The 24,844-nt window shown below is 47.9% G+C and overlaps 2 protein-coding genes and 1 pseudogene across 2 annotated transcripts; 2 read left to right on the forward strand and 1 right to left on the reverse strand.

Annotated features, from left to right (window-relative positions):
- Positions 1–7,887: 7,887 nt before the first annotated feature.
- On the forward strand, positions 7,888–8,741 carry LOC147966261 (uncharacterized). Its single transcript, XM_087527177.1, is given in 2 exon segments — positions 7,888–8,380; positions 8,383–8,741. Coding segments are annotated over 2 exon segments (852 nt in total).
- Positions 8,742–9,446: 705 nt separating this feature from the next.
- Positions 9,447–12,672, reverse strand: LOC147966262 (protein FAR1-RELATED SEQUENCE 5-like; annotated as a pseudogene).
- A 317-nt stretch (positions 12,673–12,989) lies between these two features.
- LOC147966263 (GDSL esterase/lipase At5g03610-like) lies at positions 12,990–14,171 on the forward strand. Its single transcript, XM_087527178.1, has 2 exons — positions 12,990–13,086; positions 13,238–14,171. Exon 2 carries the CDS (start codon positions 13,258–13,260, stop codon positions 14,014–14,016), a length of 759 nt encoding a protein of 252 aa, XP_087383304.1. The 5' UTR covers positions 12,990–13,086; positions 13,238–13,257; the 3' UTR covers positions 14,017–14,171.
- The last annotated feature ends 10,673 nt before the right edge of the window (positions 14,172–24,844 follow it).

The raw sequence follows: 24,844 nt of genomic DNA on the forward strand, positions 1-24,844 counted from the left end.
TTCCCATGTGATATGTGGTCTAGTTGTTGGGAAAATTTGCAAATGTGAATTTTGACTTTATTTGCAAAATCTCTCTGAAATTTGTAAAAATGGGCATAACTTTTGCATACTAACTCGGATGAAAAAGTTTTTTATATGAAAAATAATCTACTCGAAAAGTTACATCCGAATTTAACAGGGGGGGGTTCCCCGTTAAACATTTTCAAAATCCTCAAAAACCTAATAGAAAGAAGTTACGGGGCTTTTAAGATCTAGAGTGAAAAAAATTCAAACAGTGGGCAAACTGTGATCAAACAATGGTCAAACTAATTATTCTAGAATATTAGTGTTACTAAATAATTATTTCAGTTATTTCAATTTTGGTCAAATCTGGTCAAACTGTGGTCAAACAGTGGTCAAACTAATTATTCAAGAAATATTAGTGTTACTAAATAATTATTGTTTTCTAAAACAATAGTTTCAAAATAAAACTATGAAATGTGTCACTTCATACTCAAGCAAAATTCCTGAAGGTTAATAGGATTGACATCTTAGTATTGTCAGGAAAACAACAAGTGCAGACTTGGAGCGAGGGAGAATAGAACCCGGAAGTTAAGCGTGCTCAGGCTGGGGGAGTGGGAGGATGGTGACCGTTCGGGAAGTTAGATGATTTGGAATGATGCGAGGTGATTAGAGGATAAATTGAGAAGTGATGAGGGGTGGTGATTACAAACTAGAGGTTAAAATAATTTAGAAATTTGAAAATCAAAAAAATAAAAAAATTCAAAAAAAATTCAAAAAATTTCAAAAAAAATCATAAAATACCAACCGGGACTAAAGGTGGAGCTACACGTGGCCGCGCCCTTTAGTCCCGATTCCAGAACCGGGACTAAAGGCCCTTATGAACTGGGACTGAAGGCCCTTTTTCTACTAGTGAATATAGAAGAAACGTGTGTGCTTACCTTGTTGCATTGAACAAAGTAAGAACTACTAGATTCCCAACAGCGTGCCTGCATCTAAATCAAAGAGAGGCAGGTGCATAGGGCCATCCCAAACAACAATACTAATGGAAGGGAATGGATCCATATGCTTTGGGGGGAGATAAACAGAGGGATAGGGGTTATGAGAATTGGATGAGAAAATGTGTTCCCTTGAAATCATCAACAGGGGGATCCACAACTTAGATGGAGTGTGTAGCAGATGCCCCGAGGCGTGTTGTGCCATGGGGTTGCGGCGAGGCGGACGCAATTACGTCGCCAGGAGGAGCGCCACTTCCGACTAGGTGATGACCCACAAGTATAGGGGATCTATCATACTCCTTTCGATAAGTAAGAGTGTCGAACCCAACGAGGAGCAGAAGGAAATGATAAGCGGTTTTCAGCAAGGTATTCTCTGCAAGCACTGAAATTATCGGTAACAGATAGTTTTGTGATAAGGTAATTCGTAACATGTAACAAATAACACAAGTAAACAAGGTGCGGCAAGGTAGCCCAATCATTTTTGTAGCAAAGGACAAGCCTGGACAAACTCTTATATAAAGGAAAGCGCTCCCGAGGACACATGGGAATTATCGTCAAGTTAGTTTTCATCATGCTCATATGATTCACGTTTTTACTTTGATAATTTGATATGTGGGTGGACCGGTGCTTGGATACTGCCCTTCCTTGGACAAGCATCCCACTTATGATTAACCCCCCTCGCAAGCATCCGCAACTACGAAATAAGAATTAAGGTAAACCTAACCATAGCATGAAACATATGGATCCAAATCAGCCCCTTACGAAGCAACACATAAATTAGAGTTTAAGCTTCTGTCACTCTAGCAACCCATCATCTACTTATTACTTCCCAATGCCTTCCTCTAGGCCCAAATAATGGTGAAGTGTCATGTAGTCGACGTTCACATAACACCACTGGAGGAGAGACAACACACATCTCATCAAAATATCGAACGAATACCAAATTCACATGACTACTAATAGCAAGACTTCTCCCATGTCCTCAGGAACAAACGTAACTACTCACAAAGCATATTCATGTTCATAATCAGAGGGGTATTAATATGCATAATGGATCTGAACATATGATCTTCCACCAAATAAACCAACTAGCATCAACTACAAGGAGTAATTAACACTACTAGCAACCCACAGGTACCAATCCCGGACTTGGCGACAAGAATTGGATACAAGAGATGAACTAGGGTTTTGATAGGAGATGGTGTTGGTGAAAATGTTGATGGAGATTGCCCTCTCCCGGTGAGTGGAGCGTTGGTGATGACGATGGCGATGATTTCCTCCTCCCGGAGGGAAGTTTCCCCGGCAGAACAGCTCCGCCAGAGCCCTAGATTGGTTCCGACAAGGTTCCGCCTCGTGACGGCGGAGTCTCGTCCGGGACGATGACTTGTGATTTTTTTTCCTCATCGAAAGACTCCATATAGCAGAAGATGGCCATCGGAGGGCCACCAGAGGGTCCACGAGGTAGGGGGCGCGCCCTGGGCACGCCCCCCACCCTCGTGGGCAGGGTGTGCCCCCCCCCCCCCCCCCCGGTGAACTTCTTGCGCTAAGTATTTTTTATATATTCTGAAAACGTCTTCCGTGAAGTTTCAGGACTTTTGGAGCTGTGCAGAATAGGTCTCTAATATTTGCTCCTTTTCCAGCCCAGAATCCCAACTGCCGGCATTCTCCCTCTTTATGTAAACTTTGTAAAATAAGAGAGAATAGGCATAAGTATAGTGACATAATATGTGATAACAGCCCATAATGCAATAAATATTGATATAAAAGTATGATACAAAATGGACGTATCACTAGGTTGCCGGCGGTTGTGCGGCCGGCGCTGATGGCCAGGGAAGGCAAGCGCCACCTGTGTGGACGCATCAAGAGGATGCCGCCGTCTTGGGCAGCACAGAGGAAGAGATTGTCACCGGCTTGGGCAGCACGGATGACTGGTGGTGCCTGTTCAGGATTTTGATTGGAGTGAAGGAGATGTGCAGACCAAATGGGGAAGTTGAGGATAAGAAGTATGAGTTATGGAAGATGGAAGACGACATGTATCGTCGGTTACAGATGAAAAGAGGGGTGGTGCACACTAAATGAAATGTTTTATTGATTAAGAAAAGATCTATTTGCTGAGCTGATTATGGCAGGATGACATGACATTTTTGCTGATGTGGCATGAAGCTTATGTGGATAGTGTGCATGTTGAGAGAATTAATAGTAGTGGGGATCAACTTCTTAAAAATGTAAGATTAGATTATGGTACAACGAAATATATGTTAAAATATCAATGTTCAATTGTCTATTTCCTGTAAATACAAGGGACTAATTTGATTAACAGAGCTCAGTGGGTCGTTCTAAAAAATTGCAGCAGAAACGCACCGCAATGGACCGCAGACGAGATCGACCGAGACTCGGGGGAAAACCGACGACTGAGATCTTTATCTTTATCTTGTTGTGCTGTCAAAAGGAAAGAGATCTTCTACGGTTTTTTTTACTGAACATCAAGAGATCTTCTACGGTTGTTACTCGTTAGTACCAGAAAAGAAAATATTTGTTTGGTAGTTAGTATAGCTAGCTGGCCGATCCGGCGCCCGGAGGGCTATAAATTAAGAGCATCGCCTCGTTCATCATCAGAACGAACCACGCACCCCTCCCCTCGGCGCTCCTCCTCGCGATCTACCCACCCCCGGCGCAATGAAGGTCGTCACGCTGGTGCTCCTCCTCGCCACCCTCACCGGTACGTACGTAGGTGCATGCATGCACGTAAGCATCAGATTGGAGGATTCTTTAACGATCATGCATGCATGCATGCATGCAAGTTTTACTCACGTCTTCTGACGTACCGCGCGCAGGTGCTCCGGTGGAGGGTCAGTGGCGTAGGCGGTTCCCGCCGCTGGATCCCTGTCGTCTTCCTTACCCTCCGCGTCGTTGTAGTGATCCTTCCCCTTACTTACCCAGACCGCCTCCGACGCCGGTCGACAACTACGACGGGTACAGCATGTTCGTGTTCGGTGACTCCTTCGCCGACACCGGCAACCTCCCATACAATGCCACCAGCCTCCTCGCCGGAAAAAAAATTAGGTGGAGACGGGCTGCAAACCTCCTCCCGTGCGTACCCGCTCTAATCTATTGCCACCTGTCGTACCAATGCATCCCACGGCATCCGCTCACGCCCGCTGTAGCGCTCCTTTCTTCGGCTCGATTCCGTCGCTCCCGGCGCTTCCGCTCGGCTCGATCGGTAAGCTGCTATATCGGCTCAAGAAACCGAACACAATCCCCATCTTGTTCCACGTCCAGCGGACAGCCAAGGCCGAGCGATGCCGATGGAGCGAGGTGGCGGCGCCCACGGAGAGTGGCGACGACGGCAGACCAGAAGGCACCATGGGCACCTATGCCCACGACTCCACGAGTGATGCGTGTCTGTGGGAGAGCTGCTCAAACTGTTGGCGTCAGAAGACCTAGATCAGATGGCAGCCGCCTTGGCGGGCGAAGTTGGGCATGGAGGCGCCCTTGCTGGCTCACGGCGTGCAGCGCCCGCTCAGCGAGTATGTGCGTGCATGGCGCCGGCGTGCTCTTGTAGCCATGAGCTTGCTGGATATGATATCCGTTTTCACCAACTGAATGAATTCAGTTTCCCGATTGAAAAGAAGAGTAGCTTTTCACTGATGAACCAACGCCTTCCATAATAGTTTGATTTTCTAGCTTTGTGGTCGTTGCAATTTTCTTGTCAACGGGCATCACAATTGTAATATCCTCTCTCCATAGAGCATGGCTATAATAGTTGAACGAGTATAATTTTCAGATTTCAACTCTGTATGATATTACACTGTATTTCTATTATCAATAAGCAAAATAGTTTCCCTTTTATTGCAGCAGCTGTTCATGTCCGTTTCTTGGATTGCATTGTTATGTGCTCTATGTTTCCGACACCATCACATGCAACTTGTTTGTGTTCCACAAAGCCTCCTACAGTTTAGATGTCAGAGTTTTTTTAACTTCTCTGAATTACCGAAAAAGGCTTTCGCCCCGCTTTATAAATAAAGCAACCACCAAGCACAACATTCACAAGGTACCACTCGAAACACGAACACACCCAACGCCACCGCACGAAGGTCCAACACAGACGCACAAAACACAACTCACACACAACAACGGTTCAGCTGTGGGCACAGTACCACAAGCCCAACACAACACCCAGGGACGCACATACAACAAGCGGCGGTGGCGACGGCGACGGCGACGAAGACGCAGAGCTAATCTGGCTCAGGTGGTGGTGGAGGGAGCGGGGGAGCTAGTCGGAGAGCCATCGCGCGAAGCTGAGTGATGATGGAGGTGATGGCGTCTCTCTCCCTGGGGCGGCTAAGCGGCCGCCAAAGCTGCAAGTAACCAGACCATTGAACAAAGCGTCAGTAGCCCGACGAAGAGGGATACGCTGAATCACAAGTTTATTCCTAACAGTTCACAGCGTCCAGGCAAGGACACCGATGATCAGCCACCTAATGCGGCGTAATGCGGGGGGAGTCGCCTGGAGTTCGGCAAAGAGAGCAGGGAAGTTGGTATGATCCCAGCTTCCACCCACAATCTCGCGGAAACAACTCCAAAGGAACTGCGCAGACACGCAGGTGAAGAAGATATGGTTCGAGTCCTCTTCAGGCCCATAGAGTGGGCAGCGCCCGTCCCCAGGGCCATTGCGTTTCAGAACCTCAACGCCAGATGGAAGGCGGCCACGAATCCACTGCCACAAGAATATCCTAATCTTCAATGGGAGGCGAATCTCCCAAATAGATGAGAGCGCCTCATGACCGGGCGAGGGGGCGATGGCCCGATAGAGAGATTTGGTGAAGAATTGACCGGATGGTTCAAGGCGCCATCTAGCGCGGTCATCGTCAGACGTGAGATCCGGCTCATGGAGAGCCACACAGTCAAGCAAGTCCTGCCAGTCCGCATTCTCCGCAGGACCAAAAGGCCTTTGGAACGCAAGGCGCCCAAGGTCGAGAAGGGCGTTTGCCACGAAGATCTGGGGGGCCACCGCAATGGAGAACAGGACCAGAAACCGGGACGCCAGGGGTGCGTCCCCAGTCCAGCGATCAAACCAAAACAGTGTGGCGGTGCCGGACCCGATCTCAATCGAGGTCCCTATCCGAAGGACAGGGAGGAGCTGGATGACAGATTGCCAGAACTGGGAGCCTCCAGAGCGTTGACAGAAGGCGAGTGGCTGTCCGCGGAGGTACTTCTGCTGAATAATGCGCAGCCACAGGCCACCATCTCCGTTGTTAATCCTCCAGAGCCATCGAGTCAAAAGGGCTATATTAATTCATGCGTTTGGATGACATGATCCCAAGGCCGCCCTGGTCGCGGGGTCTACAGATCTCGGACCACTTGACCATTCTCTGAATTATAATTGATGCATTGTCATTCTCAAAAAATAATAATAACTGATGCACTGATAGTTCAGGTTTGCAAAAGGTTTTTTGAACTTCTCTGAATTATAATTGATGCACTGTCATTGTCAAAAAATAATAATGATTGATGCATTGATAGTTCAGGTTTGCAAATAGGTTTAGAGTGGCCTAACGGTGATGTTGGATTTATAGATAACTGGGGTAGGAAGTGGGAACAAGTAAAGGTTAAACAGAGAATCCGATGACACCGAGAACATGAAGTAGATCGTGTGAAGTACACAATATTATTTCTGCATTTTCATGGCCTGCTATGAGGTCTGAAAAGATGTCAAAATGCTCGCTGACGTTCTGCTTAATGGATTGAAAGGAAGCATGTTCTTTTGGTTACAACATACTTTCTTCAGTGAATTTCAAGATTCAGAAGCTTATAATGAAAATAATAATGATACTCTATTGTAAATTGTTGAGAATTATTGACTGTAATTTTTCTGATCTGTAAAAGGATAGATTCTTGCAATCATCTATAAATTTTAAAAAAAACTGATGTTTTTATATCATCTTTTACATGCTCACATCTTGATTTTGTTGCAAACAGGAAAGCACAGCTAGGTCCTGCTAGCTTTTAGAGAACCTCACTTCCTTTTTGTTAGAAAAGGATGCATCAATGTATCGAAACTGAAAGCATGCAGATTTCATATTTTACATTTGAGCATTTCATTGTACTCATATAGCCCTGATTGGAAAGTGATTGCAAATGGATTCAAATTGGACTGAAATTTAAACACCAAGGAGTAGCATTCCAGTAAAGCAGCCCTATGAGAATAAATAGATAATCCTGTAGATATTACAAAGCAAGGTTCCATATTTTCATGATTTGGTACTCCATCAGAATGATGTTGGAATAAGCCACGACGTGTGGTGTGTCGGGCTCGTCGGACGCGTCGGGTGCGCGTGGGACATGCGGGATACATTGATACAGTCGGGGTTCGTCGGATGTGTCGGTAACGCGTGGGACGGACGGGACATGTAGAACGCAGTAGTGTGGCGTGCATGTGTAGTGTGTGTGCGTGCTCGTGGCAGTAGCATGCGTGTGTACTGGTGGTAGTAGTCAGTCTGTTAGGTGTGGCCGATGGAGTGGAGCTGTCCGCGTCATGCGTCAGTGCATGCGATGGGATGGATAAGCTAGCTACTTGCATGGGCCGGTCAAGGCAGTTTGGTAGTGCAGGGATTAGTGGCCACGGCCGGGTCATGTGCGTCGTGGGCATGCAGATTATGTCCGTGCATGCAGCGCGACGGATGCGTGGGCACTGCGTTTGTTGCCAAGGCTACAAAGCCGTCTTTGTAATTCATTGAGTTGTGGCAATGGAAATAGTAACCGGGCTGTGAAGCCGGGTGAAAACTCCAGTGTATTGTGTGCTCCTTCTTCTTCTACCTCTAGCTACAAGAGAGAGAGCTGCAACAACAATTGGTATACAGAGCTTCGGTTCGAGCGATCACCGGCGACCATGGCGCTCGTCCCGCATGGCGGTGGCGCGGGCGGATCAGCGACGATGGTGATGCCGATGCTGACCGCGGACAACTACACGATCTGGGCCATCAAGGCGCAGGCGATCCTCGATGTACACACCGTATGGGAGGCGGTGGCGCCGAGCGACGCGGCGGTGAACGCGCGGAAGGACAAGATGGCGCGCGCGTTGCTTCTCGGGTCGTTGCCGGAGGATGTGCTGCTGCAGGTTTCGACGAAGCTCACCGCCAGGGAGGTATGGGACTCCCTGAAGGTGAGGTTCGTCGGCGCCGATCGGGTCCGTGCGGCGAGGCTGGGGACGCTGCGCTGCGAATTCGACCGGATGAAGATGGCGGGCGGCGAGGAGCTCGATGTGTACGGCGGGAGGCTCGCGGCGATGGCGGCGAGGTATGCCAACCTCGGGGAGACGCTGGGCGACGCAGCACTTGTCAAGAAGTTGCTGGATACGGTGCCGGATCGTCTCTTCCCCGTCGTCCCGGCATCGAATAGTTCCACGATGTGACGACGATGGCGTTCGACGAAGCGCTCGGGCGGCTGCGTGCGTTCGACGAGCGGGTTCGGCGCCGTGGGCAAGACGGCGGCGAGCGCGGGGGTGAGCAGCTGCTCATGACGGCGGCGCAATGGGCAGCATGGGAGCGTCGACACGGCGGTGCTCGGGACGACGACGATGGGCGCAGCATGGCGTCGGGGAGCGGCGGCAACAGGCGCAGGCACTGCTACAAGTGCGGGGAGCACGGGCACTTCCGGCGCGAGTGCCCGCAGTTGCGGAAAGGACCGGCGGCGGAGCAGGCTCTCTTGGTCGGCGCCAATGTCGACGACGACAGACTCCTCTAGGCCGTGGCTTAGGTGGTGTGTGTTGAAATAAGCCACGGCGTGTGATGTGTCGGGCTCGTCGGGCGCGTCGGGTGCGCGCGGGACATGCGGGATATATGGATACGGTCGGGTTCGTCGGATGTGTCGGTGACGCGTGGGACGGACGGGACGTGTAGAACGCAGTAGCGTGGCATGCATGTGTAGTGTGTGTGCGTGCTCGTGGCAGTAGCATGCGTGTGTACTGGTGGTAGTAGTCAGTCTGTTAGGTGTGGCCGATGGAGTGGAGCTGTCCGCGTCATGCGTCAGTGCATGCGTGGGATGGATAAGCTAGCTACTTGCATGGGCCGGTCAAGGCAGTTTGGCAGTGCAGGGATTAGTGGCCACGGCCGGGTCATGTGCGTCTGTGGGCATGCAGATTATGTCCGTGCATGCAGCGCGACGGATGTGTGGGCACTGCGTTTGTTGCCAAGGCTACAAAGCCGTCTTTGTAATTCATTAAGTTGTGGCAATGGGAATAGTAACGGGGCTGTAAAGCCGGGTAAAAACTCGAGTGTACTGTGTGGTCCTTCTTTTTCTACTTCTAGAGAGAGATTCTCGAAAGCATATGAAAAATCGTCAAACTTCAACCATGTCACACTCACATGTTAAAACAGAAAACATGCTACAGGTCCAGAACTGCTATTTATTGAAATGTAACTTTCTAACGGACGAGGACAATGTGGCTTCTTATTGAACTCCATGTAAAAGACTTGTAAATCCGCCTTGGACGAAAGGAGCAGGCGTGGCCGAAGGCTGCCCGTGCACATCTGTTGAGAATGTTAGCATGGATGCATTAACATATTCGCCTTCAATAAAGGGAGAAGCCATGGTCGAAGGCTGACCATACAAGTCACTTGATAATGTTGGCATTGAGGCAGTAGCATATCCGCCTTGGATCACGGAAGAATCTATGGTCGAAGGTTGCCAATGAACATCATTTGCAAAGTTTGTCATAGCGTCGATGCTACTAGCATTAAGGTCCTACATCATGGAAGATAAATAGTTTAAAACAACAGATTAAGTACAATATGAAAGGAAAATAATGAGTACAGGCCATGTCTTACGATCAATTCATCTGGATCATTGTGTTCCTCTCTATTTTCTGTTGCATTCTTTGGATCTTCTCCTATAGTCAGACATACAAAAATAAAAAAAATAAAAATGACTATAGAAACATATACTGGATAATAGCTTTGCTAGATTGGGTACAATCGATCAATACCTTTCTTTTTAGAATTTTTCTTTTTATTTCCTTTCTTCCTTTCAAGAGAGATTTTTGATCGTTTACTCTTTGCGCCTTTTACCACCGGAGGCACTCTAAATGATACAATACCTTTTAATGTCTCTGCAACACACTCAGTCGAAACTAGCCGAACCTCGTTGGATTTTTCTTTCATCTTGCTAAGAGAATTATCTGCTTCCAAGTCCAACTTATCTATGGCTTTCTCCAAATCATCAAGAAGCTCTTTCACTGTCGAACATTTCAATGCAACAGATGTTGCCTTCCGTGAGATACGGGCCACTTGTGTTTTCAAATTTTCCGTATCAGTTCCTTGCTTCTCAATATAGAAGCCTCTCTTTGCATATTTTTTCCATCTGTTTAGTATATATTGCGATGGCAAAATGAACACATCGTTCATGTTGAAGACTTTGAGAGCATGCTTGCACAACAAACCTATCAGATATGCATTTCATATTTTATCAGCTTGTATTAAAAATCATATTGCAATAAAAAATGTGTACACATAACTATGGATTCAAACTTTCTGCAACAACATGTAACAGTCATATCCGTACTGTTGAATACGACTGTTGCTCCATGCTCTCTACGCATATGTGTAACCATATATGTGAAGATTGGCCCTTCATTTGTTAGCAGTTTACACGAGAATGTGAATTGCATTTTAAATTCTTTCTCAAACTCAGAATACATCCTACTTGTATATGATTCAGCCGCGGTCTTCAACAATGGTAAACTGCTATAAGTAACCGGGTTCTTTCGACGCGAACTAAAATCTTCATCCAACTCATTATCGCGAAGGCTCGCTGTAACCTTGTCACACTCTACAAGGAGTTTGGAAAGACCAAGTTTCCTACGAAATCTTTTCTTAAAGACATTATTCATTCCTTCGCTCCTTGTATTTGGATCTGTCTTCATAGACACATCTCTTAAAATCCGGTAGAAACTTCTCAGGATGCTTATGAATTACATGCCCGAGATGTTTACCAGCATTTAGATAGATGTGCCACAAGCAAAGACGATGGCTTGTATTTGGAAATACATAAGCAATTGCTCCGTCCATGGCCCTGTCTTGATCAGTGAAAATTGTACTTGGATGCTTGCCTGACATTGCCGCGAGAAATGTCTCAAATAGCCAAACAAATGAATCAATGGACTCATTAAATATCAGTGCAGCCCCAAATATTACTGTCTGCTTGTGATGATTGGCACCAAGGATTGGAGCGAAAGGCAATTCGAACTTATTGGTATCAAACGTGGTGTCAAATGATACAGCATCACCAAAGCATGCGTAATCCATAATGGACTGACCATCTGCCCAAAAAAAATTAGCTATCTGACCATCCTTCTCATCTACTTGAATCGCATAAAAAAATGTTGGATCCTCCCTCTGCTTATTCCTCAAGTATTCTAACAATGTTTTTGCATCATTGGATTCTAAATACTTCTTCCTTTCCTTACCAATCTCATTATTGCAATCCATTTTTGAGAATGGCACTTTGTCGACTCCTCCATAGAACGCTACCATGAAATCATACACCTGAGATGGCTTCATCCCAACTTCACGTATCTGGCCAATTAGCGCTCTGTCGGCTTCTACAATACGTCGTTGGGACCTCAACTTGTGTGACTTATTGGGACTAGCAAGATAATGATTGTGATCTGTTACAACCTTTTGCACTGTCCAAATCCCCTCTCTACTGACACTAAATTGAACACGAGAACCTATTCTTGTAGTGGCCTTTGATGATTCGGTTTCTCGTTCTCCTTGATTACTGCAAACTATATATTTCTGGTATATAGTTCGATCTTGGTGGCGCTTTGTCTGGCTCTTTCTGATACTAAACCCAATCTTGCCGGCATACGTGTTGTACATGTCGTATGCTTTCTGCTCTGAATCGAATGACTTTCCCACTTCGGGAACAATCAAAGCTTGCCCAACTTTATCAACCATCTACAGTAAAAAGTGTTGAGAATTAAAATTACATTACCACAATGTAAAATATATATTATGTTCTTCTTCACAACACATTAATTTTACATTAGGTGCGTCATGGATGGAATACTTTGTTTTGAATAAGCTATTGTACTATCAAATCAAATATGAGTAAATCATTGTTTACAAAATTATTAATATGTCATCCTCAAATTGTTCATTACAGAGAAACATCTTATCTTGACTTCCTGATCTAGCTTTTGGCATGACAATGTACTATAATGTACTATACACATGCAAGCTGAGATTGTTGTAAGGGACAATCTCAAAGAACCAGGCAACAACCATACCTGTTGTATCTCCTCTCCGTCAGCTCCACGACCACTGTCGATCAGATCGTCCTCCTGGCCTCTTTCTCCAGTCATGTTGGTTGTGTCATACTCCTGGTCTTCTGTTACGTGCGGTGGCGGCAAGTCTATGTCGCATGTTGCTGCCTCCGGTGCCACTGTCGACAGCGGGCTGTACGAGGTGGAGCAGCGGCCGTCCTCATCCGCATGGTTTACATGATCCAAGGCGGCGACAGTGCCGGACTCCGGCGTGGTGACTCCCGTCCTTCTCGATGGAGGTGACACTTCACGCAGCGGGTGCACGACCCGCGGCGGCCATGGCTCTCGTTCCGGGCCGATGCAGCCATGGGAGAGAGAGGGCGGCGAGGCGTTCTGGCGCGGTGCGGCCATCCCCGACTCAGGGATCCCACGCCCACCAGTCCGATCGCGTGGTGTTGGAGAAGAGGGCTCCGATCGCTCAGCCATGGAAACTCCGATTATTGCGGAAGTGATTGATACGAGCCGCGTAGTTTTTTCCTGGAGCCGATGCGAGGTACTCGAGCCGAGAAACATACGCGCAGGGGCGGATGAGAGGCTAGCGTTAGATGGAGAGCAGGGACAGGTGGCGATAGATTAGAGCGGGTATGCACGGGAGGAGGTTTGCAGCCCGTCTTCACCCAATTTTTTTCCTCCTCGCCTGGTCGCTCATGCGCCCGTGGCACATTCCCTACGGCAGTTCCTACGGCAAGGACGACGGATCCGTCTCCTCGACGCCCCAGGCCACCGGACGATTCTCCAACTATAAGGTCCAAACTGATTTCGTCGGTGCGATAATCTCTCTCAACAACCCAGCTACCTAGCTAGCCCCTTTTAATATCCATAATCTAGCTAGCTCCAGGATCTGTCATTTGAGATGAAGTTTTCGGTAATGTCTAATGAATTTCACGTGTATGTATGTATGGTGCATGGCATGCAGCGACGATTCTTGGGCTCAAGATGGCGCCCCCGGCGCACCAGGTGCAGGGCGACGCGTCCTGCGACAACACCGGCATGACGTTCGCCACGGGGGGCTCCGGCGTCTACTCTGTGCCGGCCGGCGTGCCGACGCTGAGCGCGCAGGTGGACACCTTCGCACAACTCGTCTCCTCCGGCGCCATCCCGGCCGCGCGTCTCGCCAAGTCCGTCGCGCTCGTCGCCGTCTCCGGCACCGACTACGACCGCGTGGGCATCGCGCACCCCAAAGCGTTCGGCGACGTGACCGCTTTCATCCGCAACGTGACCGCCGGGATCTCCGACAGCGTCGACCGCCTCCTCAAGCTCGGCGTGAAGAAGGTGCTCGTGAACAACCTACCCCCGATCGGCTGCGCGCCGTCGCAGACCAAGGCAGCGAAGTACGGCGCGTGCGACGACGCCGGCAACATTGGCGCCGACACCCACAACAAGATCCTGAAGCAGCTGCTCGGGGACCAGGACAACGTGCTCGTCGTCGACCTCCACGCCGCGTTCAGCGCCATCGTCCAGGGGTCGACGGGCCAGTTCAAGCACAGGCTCACGCCCTGCTGCGTGGCCGATAGCTTCTGCGGGGCCACGGACGCCAACGGGGACCTCTACGAGGTGTGCACCACGCCGAGCCTGGGCCTCCCGGGCCCCGAGGAATACTTCTACTGGGACGACATGAACCCGACCCAGGCCGGATGGGCGGCCGTCATGGAGCAGGTCGAGGGCTCCATCAAACAGTTCGTCGGTGTGAACTAGACCGAGATGGGATTCATCTAGTATCTGTTATCAGTTCTTAGTTAGGGTTTTTGCTTACAAAAACATCTGTTTAGCGAAGAGTGTTAGTTGGGATATGGTATGGCACCAACGATGCCAAATCGGTTGAGTTTTGTTTTCGCATCTTCTAATGAACTTTGCGGTCCTTATGATCGAATCAATCAATGGAAAACTTCCAACGATATATTGCGCTGCATTGCTGCTTGATTTGTCTTCCTCGTGATGTGCTAGGTCAGCCATTATTTCTATTTCCCTATCCGTTTGATTTTGGGCTAGGGTTTTTGTTAGTTACTGATGCCATATGGAGATTTGATACGTGCCATTCTAGCTAGCCAACAGATATTATAGTTTGGGTTTTCCCGCGAAAAATGTTAGGCATAATGTAGTTGGTGAGATATTATAGTTTGGGTTTCCCGCGATCAAAGAGGGATATTATAGTGTTTATTATTTCGAAAAGACTAACTCACATCTAGATGAAAATTAACTATGTCACATCTAACCTCTCCACCACATGATCTAAAGGCTTTAAGATTCGTATTGCATTTTTTTCTTGGCAATCCACTTTAGCGGCTGTTGTCCCTTTTTCTATATATACTGTATATAAGTAGCGCCGCTGTTGTCTATGCACAGTTGTGGTTTGTTTGTGTGTGGGCTGCGTGTGTACGGCTCTACACGGTTGTCGGCCTGCTCCTGTTACACGGCGTCGTTGTTGGCTTTTGTTGCCCCTGTTGACCTGCTGTATGCTGCTCTTTGGCATCTGTACGTGGGCTGTAGGCGTCTTTTTTTTTTGCCCTTTCTTGTGTGTTTTAGGCTTGGTTTTTAGGCTGTGATGTTCATTTTTCTCTTCTTTTTTCCTCTCTTTATATATATGCAATTTCCAAGATTCATATATTTTTAGCACGGCTCACGTGCTGTTGTTGTCCCAGCACGAGTGATATGCGCATCCTTGTCCATCTGTTTTTTCGGTCCTTTCCGTGTTTATGTTTCTTTTTGTTTATTTTTTAGTGGGGTTGCTAAAACACATCTAGATGAAATTTAGTGATCTCACATCTAGATGTCCAGCCCTCCGGTATATTGTCTTTATTTTTCATGCTCGAGTGATCACCCGTGTCGTGATCGATCCACGCTGCGTTGCAGAGTCTGCTGGGCTGGGAGGCCTATAGCGGAGCAGGACCGTTTTTGCCTTTCTTTTCTTTTTTGATGGGCCGGTGTTGCCTTTGTTTATGTTGGGCTCTTTTAGAATACGACGGGTATAGCCGAGAGTATATTACATCGATATGGCAGCCTCCCTTGAGTCGTCGCTCCCCTCCCCTATTCTTCCATTTTTATTGTTTTGTTTTGTATCCGAAGGAGACAAGTAGACCTAGCAGGTATGTGGCTCAGAGATGGCATGGAATGTTCTTTTTTTGTTTCCCCTATTAGTTTCATGCACTCTTTTTTCCATGGCAAACTTTTTGTATATTGCATATGCAAGTGTTTGCCTAGTTTTTTTTCACAATCTTTCCCCAATTTTGTATGTAAACCCCTCGACTCCAGAATAGAGCTATTTGTAGTTTTTGTAGTCGTCTCATTTGCAATTAGTCATCTCGAAAATCAATTTTTTTATAGTTGCCCCAGTTGCAAGTGACCCGCCCACTCGCAACTAGGAGGGACGTATGTTGGTAGGAGGGGCCAGTTGCAAGTCAACCATCAACTCGCAACTAGGTAGGGCCCCAGTTGCAAGTTAACCATCGACTCGCAACTAGGAGGGCGCATGTTTGTATGGGGCAGTTGCAAGTCAACCAACGACACGGAACTAGAACGCATCATACTTTTTGTAGTGGCCTAGTTGCATGTCAACCATCGACTCGTAACTAGGGGCGTATGTTTGTAGGGACCAAGTTGCAAGTCAACCATCGACTTGCAACTAGGACGCATCGTACTTTTTTCTAGTGGCCCGAGTTGCATGTCTATCATCAACTCACAACTAGAGGGGCGTATGTGCTGTAGGGGTCTAGTTGCAAGTCAACCATCCACTCGCAACTAGGACATGCCCTACTTTTTTGTAGTGGCCCCAGTTGCGACTCGCAACTAGGGGGCCGTCTGTCTGTAGGGGCCAAGTTGCAAGTCAACCATCGACTTGCAACTGGGACACGTTGTACTTTTTTGTAGTTACCCCAATTGCACGTCAACCATCGACTTGCAACTAGGGGCATATGTTTGTAGGGGCCTAGTTGCAAGTCAACCACCGACCCGCAACTAGGGGGGCCTATGTCTGTAGGCACCCAGTTGCAAGTCAACCATCGACTCGCAACTAGGGTGGGTGTTTGTTTGTAGGGGGGGCACTTGCAAGTCAACCATCGACTCGCAACTAGCACGCGTCGTACTTTTTTGTAGTGGCCCTAGTTGCTTGTCAACCATCAAGTCGAAACTAAGGGGAACGTATGTTTGTAGGGGCCTAGCTGCAAGTCAAACATCGACTAGCAACTAGGGGGGGCATATGTTTGTAGGGGCCCAGTTTGCAAGTCCACCATCAACTCGCAACTAGGCGAGGGACGTATGTTTGTAGGGGCCTAGTTGCAAGTCAACCATGGACTCACAACTAGGGGGGCGTATGTTTGTAGGGGCCCAGTTGCCAGTCAACCGCCGACTCGCAACTAGGGGGCGTAAGTTTGTAGGGGCCCAGTTGCAAGTCAACCATCGACTCTCAACTACGAATCATCTTACTTTTTTTGTAGTGGCCCCAGTTGCATGTCAACCATTGGTTCGCAACTAGGGGGATATATGTTTATAGGGGCGCAGTTGCAAGTCTACCATCGACTCGCAACTACACGTCGTACGTTTTGTAATGCCCCCGGTTGCATGTCAACCATTGACTTGCAACTAGGGAGGAGGTGCATGTTTGTAGGGGACCAGTTGCATGTCAACCATCAACTCACAACTGGGGCGTGTCCAACTGTTTTGTAGTTGCCTCAATTGCAAGTCAACCATCGACTCGCAACTAGGACGCGTTGTACTTTTTTGTAGTGGCCCCAGTTGCATGTCAACCATCGACTCGCAACTAGGGAGGGGGCGCATGTTTGTAGGGGACCAGTTGCAAGTCAACCATCCACTCGCAACTGGGGCGTGTCCTATTTTTTTGTAGTTGCCCCAACTGCAAGTCAACCATTGACTCGCAACTGGGCCCGACACACCTCAGTTGCAAGTCCACCCTCGACACGCAACCGGGGGCTTCTTGTCCTAGTTATAATTCCACCCTGAGGCCCAACCCATTTTTTGTCTCAGTTGCAAGTCCACTCTCAACATGCAACTAGACTCGACCCGTTTTTTCCCAATTGCAAATCCACTCTTGACACGCAACTTGGGAGGGGGCGACCATTTTTGTCCCCATTGCAAGTCCAACATTGCCATGAAACTGGGATCTTGATCCTATTTTTTCCCTAGTTGCAAGTTCACTCTTGACTTGCAACTGGGACCGACATTTTTTTTTACTGAAATACAAGTCCACGATCGACTCGCAACTTGGCTTGACCCTTTTTTCAAGTTTTAAATCCATCATTGGCATGCAACTAGGTCGACTCTTTTTCCCCAATTTGCAAGTTCCCTCTTCGAGTCACAACTAGTTCAAAAAATATTTCTGCCTCGCTTGCAAGTCCACCACCGACTCACAGATATGGTTGAGTTTTTCCCAGTTGCAAGTCAAACATCGACTCACAACTAGGCTCGACTATTTTTTTGTCCCAGTTGCAAGTCCACCATCGACATGCAACTGGGCCCTTACTCCTGTTTTGCTAACTCCACCCTTGACTCGCAATTGGATCCTACTTTTTTTTCCTTTTTTGTATGTCGAGAACAATTTATTGAACATGTGAACATTTTTTCATATTCCGGGCCATTGTTTTTAATTGTCGGCCATTTCTTTTAATACGTGAACATTTTTGGAACCCCCGGCCATTTTTGGAACTCATGAACTGTTTTTCGTATCCGCCGATATTGTTTCCCGAGCATTTTTTGAAACCATGATCATCTTTTTCAGTTCATGATTTTTTATATCTACGAACACTTTCTGAAGTCGTAAATGTATTTGGAACTCGTGATCATGTTTCCATATTCTTGATCATCTTCTTAATCCTCGACCATATTTTTAATACTCTAACATTTTATGGAACTCACGAATATTTTTTGAACACACGAACATTTTTTAGCTTGTGAACATTTTTAATATTCTTGGACATTTGGCTTTTGAATTTTTTCATGTTATTGACCATTTCATCAATCCACGTACATCTTTTGAACTTTGTGAACATTGTTTCATATTCAGGAACTTTACTAGAACTCGTGACCATTTTTTGAACTTGTGAACATTTTCCAAATTCACGACCATTTTTTTGTTTTAGCATCCACAAGGAATCACAGATATTTTCAGGACTTGTGAACATTTCTTTAAACACAAACAATTTTTGTACTCGCCAAATTCATGAACAATTTTCAGATGAGTGCATAATATTTAAATTCATCATTTTTATTAGTATTTTACCCCAAACACACTTTCATGTTTTGAAAAGAAAAAAAATAGTTTTCCTGCAAAAAAAAGAAGAAGAAAGCATCTGGCGCCCGCGTAGACATGTTTTTGGGGGACGTACATGCTTCGGTGCTTTTTTCGCAGGTTGACGCTAACGTTATTATTTTCCTTTTTGTTAGAGACGTCGTTAATGCTAGACGTGAGTGGCTTTAGCGATAAAAAACAACAGAGGACAACTAGCGTGGACAGTGCTATTTTGGGCTGGACTAATAATTACCCAACAAACAAATAAGACAAACAAAAGGCTATAAACATTGCTGATGCCATCTTAAATGTGATATAGTTATGTCACATTTAGATGTATCCTAGACACACCTTTATTATTTTAACTGAAGGGCTATTATAGTTTGGGAGGAAGAGTAGTCGTGATTGTGTGAGTGGGTTTTGTTTGTCGCACGTCATGCTCGTCGTAATGGATTCTCCTTCATTAAGGATAGTAAAACCGAGCCTAAACGAAGCTTTCTCAGGCTACCAGGAATTTTGTCTGTCGGATTTTAGCTCTAGGTCATTCTTGATCGTCCAATTCACCGTTGCGTTGCCACTCGTGGGCCGGCTGTCCGTAGCCGCTATTGCAGAAACCAAGTCGGAAGCTTCTGCTTCATTAACACGATTTGTCGTCCCATCCTGAACAGCGCAATGGGCGCACAGTCCCCCCACCTCCTCATGCCCCAAACCTGCCACGGGGGAGAGAGGTGATGGCTGCGACGACGGGCGAATTCCTTTTCCACGGTTGCATCCTCTCTCATGCCGACCTCTCGTCTCCGGTGATCTCAACCTTGGGCGGATCCTAGGCCCGCTGCTGCCACCGGCTCGCAATTTGGCCGCCGGTGTGCAAGGAAGACGTGAGGGGGGAAATACCGCACTCTCAACCCTAATAGACATGCGTGGCGAAGAACATGACAGCGATATAGGCGACCACAACGCTCTCAAGCTTCGATCTCCGCTGCCTGGGTACCCTCAGAGCATCTCCAGTCGTTGCCCCCCAAGGAGACGCTAAAAATCGCTCTCTGGGGACGAGCCAGCGCTAACCGCGCGCTGGGGATGTGATGCTCCTTAGTCGCCGCGCCCACGTGTTTATAAAACAAAATTCGGAATAAACAAGGCGCAATTCAATCAAACTTCGGCGAGTTCATAACATTTTTGAAATATTTTACAAAAGAAGAAAAAAAACACTATTAGACCCGCCGTCGCCCTCACCGTTCCTCGCCGCCCGCGAAGCTCTACATGCTGAGGAGCCTGTAGAACTTCGTGTACTCGTCGTCGTCGTCGTCGTCGTTGTCGCCTCCTCCGCGGCCACCGTCCCTGCTGCTCCCCTGCCCAGGGTCGCCGACGCGCGGCGGGTTGGACGGTCCGGGGGCGTCCTCGTCCTCGTCGCTGTCGAGGATCACCACGCCGTTCTTGTCCTCGCGCCCACGCTGGCGGGCGGCTATCTCCTCTAGGGCTCGGCGTTGCCAGACCATCTCGTCGCGGAGGTAGTTGTCCCGCGCCCACTTTAGGGCCTCCTCGACGGAGAAGCCGCGCCAGACTATGGCCTCGTACTCCGCGGGGAGGCCGGGCTCCACCTTCGGCCTGACAAGCCAGGCAGAGGTGCGGGAGGGCTCGGCGATGCGGACGCCGGAGCTGCGGGTGCACTGGTTGATCGGCGCGTCCTGGGGCTCCGGCTTTGACGGGGGCGAGGGAGGGAGAGCCGGACGAGCGACCGGACGAGGCGGAGGACGCCGGGTCCATGCGTCTCAGCGTCCACGAGCTCCCATGCCGGCGGGAGGAGGGGGGCCGGGATACTCCAGCCTGGGCGTGTTGCGGTCATCGATGTACTCGAGGACGGCCTCCAGCTTTTGACCTAGCACACCCCACCATCGGTGGTGGCCGTCGGAGTTGAGCCTCCCGGAGGGCACGACGCTGTTGGTGGCCTCGAGCTGCTCGGTGTGGCGCCGCCGGAAGTATTGCTCCCACAGCGGGTTGTCGGGGACGTACCTCGGACCTTTCCTCGCCGCCTGCCCCGATGGGCAGCGGTGCCACCAGGATCCCGCCGGCGCTGATCCTCCAAGCCCCGGGCACCTGCATGTCCGGCAGGACCGGGTACTTGGCCTCATAGAGAAGCCGAGTTTCCTCCTCGTGAAGGTGGCGGCGGCCGAAGCCGTTCGCCGCCGCGCCGTCGCCTGGAAAGCGCTCGGCCATTGGGTGGACTGGAGACGGCGAGAACAGAGGGAGGAACGGGGGAGTCGAGGAACGGGGGCGTCGGCGGTGGAGAGGCTGTGCGTCACCGGTGCGGGAGGGGTCGGCTTTATATAGGCGGCGCTCGCGTGGCCGCAGTGTGTACGCATGGCGGGCGAGAGGACGTGCGGCGTCCCGTCTTCACTGGACCGCCCGTGAGGCACCAATGGAGGAGGAGGCGCGGCAGCTTTGGCATTGATTCCGCTGCGGGAACCAAGGCGATGAAGACGACGAAGCAACGAGAAGCGTCGAGTCGCTGGCAAGGAAGGCCTGCCGATTTTTGCGCCAAAAACGGTTTGGCCGGCGCCCCCAGCGCGCTGGGTTTGGCCTTGGTCCGCCGGCGCCAATTTCGACCCGCACCGGTGAAAAAAGAGTCTTTGGGGACGTGACTGGACCGATTTTTCAACGACGACGACCGAAAACTCGTTTGGGGGGCCTTGTTGGTGGCGTGGCTGAAGATGCTCTCAGCCCCAATTCCCAGTCTCATTTCTCCTCCTCCCTGATTCGCTGATGAGGACATCACGCAGCGGCACTGCAGCATGTGGTTCCTGCTGCAGAGAAGATTACTGAGACACTTTTTGATGATAAAATTGGTATGAACCATGCAGGAATGTTCGGTTGTACTGAAGCATGAAGTCATTTTTTAAGCCAAAACCGTAGAACAATTGTTCTATGGTAAATTTTCATTACTAAATATATACAAAATTAAAAGCCTCAGAAGGCACAATCGTTTAACCAATGCCAGTTCTAGGTAACATCATGAGAAAACTAAAGGTTATTCTGAATCCAGGAGCGAATCCTAGTTGTTGTGACTGGTTTAGCTCTTAATTCTACTGTTGTCAAACCTTCCCTCAAATGGAACCTCCAAGTATCAATTGAGGGCGTAGCTCTTCTGAAGATCTTGTCATTTCTGCTCATCCAAATGCTCCAACATCCCATAACAATCAGTTCCATGGCAAAGTCTGGTGGAAGAACGGCCAAGCCAAGATGAATCCCATCATACGTCGACATACCTCGTTGTTTATTAGGAAGAATGGAATCCCAGCACATGAGTGCAAATGTGCACTCCCAGAATAGATGAGTACTGGTTTCTGCAGATGGCTCATGACATAGTGCACAATTATAGTCTTCAAGATGCATGCTTCTTCTTTGTAACATATTTCTGGTGCTGACCTTGTCATGTAAAAGCAGCCAGAAGAAGATTTTGTGTCTGAGAAGACAAGATGTTTTCCACAGAAGTTGGAAAGTGTTGTGTGTTGGGTGCCTTTCTTGAATGGCTTTGTACATCTTAATTGAGGAGTATGATGTAGCTATACATGAATAGGTCCAAGAATCTTTGCTTGTAGTGACTTCTCTGTTATTGAGCAACACTTGCAGGTCATTGAATTGCACAAATGCCTATTGGGACATGGGTCGATGGAAAAGTTGTGCAATATCAGAGGTCTCCATGACAGCCTGTAATGAAATGTTCTATTTGATAGCAAAAGAATTCAGTTCTGGAAATTTTTGCTGGAGTGGGAGATCTAGCCACTTATCAGACCAAAAGAGCACTGTGTTGCCTAGGCCTGGCTTGCATATAGCATGAAGTTTGAAAGTATGAAGGTGCTTCAGTATTGCTCTCCACCAGAAAGAGCCAATCTTATTGTCCCCAGGCAGCTTATCATGGTAGTGAGTTTCCCAAATGATGTCGACCCAAGGAGTATTAGTTTTATTGAAGAACTTGTGTAGGAATTTCATGAGCAGTGCTTGATTGTGAACAGCTAGGTCCAGCACTCCCAATCCTCCTTGGTTCTTAGCTCTGCATACTATATCCCATGAGATAGGCACCATCCCTCTTTCCAAAGTACCAAATTTTTTCCAGAAACAGTCCATCAGATATGTGTTGATTTGCTTAATCACAGTCTTTGGAATCTCCAAGGTACACATAATGAATCTGGGCAAGCTAGTGAAGACTGACTTTAATAGAGTCAATTTGTCTCCAGTAGATAGCATAGTGAAGCAGCATAAAGTCTACTTTCAATTCTCTTAAGCATAGGTACAAAATCCTCAATTTTGGGCTTGCTCAGGCACAATGGTAGACCTAGGTACGTATCGGGTAGAGATCCAATCTTGCAACCAAGGAGAGTAGATAGATCTGCCATTTTTTGAGCTGGAGTGTTGAGTGAGATCATGATGGATTTGGAGTAATTGACTTTTAGCCTAGTGTATGCAGCATAGTGTAACAGAAGATTCTTAATGTGCATCAGTTGAGTAGCATCTGCCTTGGTCACCAGGATAGTGTCATCAGCATATTGGATAATAGGAAAATCAGGGCATGAAGCATGAATAAGAGGTGATTCAACCAAAGCAGTTTGGTAAGCTTCATTGAGAATAGATTGGAGCAGATCAGCTGCAATAACAAAGATTAAAGGAGAAAGTGGATCCCCTTGTCTGACTCCTTTCTTGCATAGGAACTGTTTACCAGGAACACCATTAAGAAGAATTGAAGAGAAACCGGTGCCATAGATCATTCTAATCCACTGAATCCATCTAGAACCAAATCCTTTGGCTTGTAGAATCTCAATGATAGTATCATGATTGAGCATATTAAAAGCCTTTTCAAAGTACAATTTCAACAGAATCATCTCTCTTTTGCTTTGTTGATAGTGATAGATGTACTCATAAGACCATGCCAGACAATATTGAATGCATCTATTATTGAGGAATCCATATTGGTTTCTGTGTACCATCTTCGGGATATATTTCTGCAGTCTGTTAGCCAGCAACTTTGTAATGATCTTGAGAGTGCAGCTCAAAAGTGAGATGGGCCTGAATTCAGATGGTAAAGAGGTAGTATCATTGAGGGAGTCCTGGATTAGGGGGTGTTCGGATAGCCGGACTATACCTTCAGCCGGACTCCTGGACTATGAAGATACAAGATTGAAGACTTCGTCCCGTGTCCGGAAGGGACTTTCCTTGGCGTGGAAGGCAAGCTTGGCGATACGGATATGCAGATCTCCTACCATTGTAACCGACTTTGTGTAACCCTAACCCTCTCCGATGTCTATATAAACCGGAGGGTTTTAGTCCGTAGGACAACATAGACAACGACAATCATACCATAGGCTAGCTTCTAGGGTTTAGCCTCTCTGATCTCGTGGTAGATCTACTCTTGTACTACCCATATCATCAATATTAATCAAGCAGGAGGTAGGGTTTTACCTCCATCGAGAGGGCCCGAACCTGGGTAAAACTTCGTGTCCCTTGCCTCCTGTTACCATCCGGCCTAGACGCACAGTTCGGGACCCCCTACCCGAGATCCGCCGGTTTTGACACCGACAATCATTCTTAGGAATGAGGGTACTATAGGAGTAATTAATACTCTGAATGTTCACTTTCCCAGCATGAAAATCCTCAATGAGTTTGTAGAAATCATGTAACGCCCTCGATGCGGCTATATCTCCCACATGTCGAAGCACGACTTAGAGGCATAACCACATTAAAAGCAATGTCGCAAGTGAGGTAATCTTCACACAACCCATGTAATACATAAGGGAAAGAGATACATAGTTGGCTTACAATCGCCACTTCACACAATACATGAATAAAGCATTACATCATCCAAATACAATCAAGGTCCGACTATGGAACCAAAATAAAAGAAGAACCCCAAATGCGACAAGGTCCCCGATCGACCCCAACTGGGCTCCACTACTGATCAACTGGAAGCGGAACAACATAAAGGACAAGATCTTCATCGAGCTCCTCCTTGAGCTTGGTTGCATCATCTGCACGGTCTCATCGACACCTGCAAGCTGGTTTTGGAAGTATCTGTGAGCCAGGGGGACTCAGCAATCTCGCACCCTCGCGATCAAGACTATTTAAGCTTATGGGTAAGGTAAAGGTATGAGGTGGAACTGCAGCAAGCGACTAGCATATATGGTGGCTAACATACGCAAATGAGAGTGAGAAGAGAAGGTAAAGCACGATCGATAAAAGTATGATCAAGAAGTGATCCTAAAACAACCTACGTCAAGCATAACTCCAACACCGTGT

Source organism: Triticum urartu, chromosome 6A (genome assembly GCF_056163025.1).
Source record: "Triticum urartu cultivar PI428250 chromosome 6A, HENAU_Tu73, whole genome shotgun sequence".
Classification (NCBI taxonomy): Eukaryota; Viridiplantae; Streptophyta; class Magnoliopsida; order Poales; family Poaceae; genus Triticum; species Triticum urartu.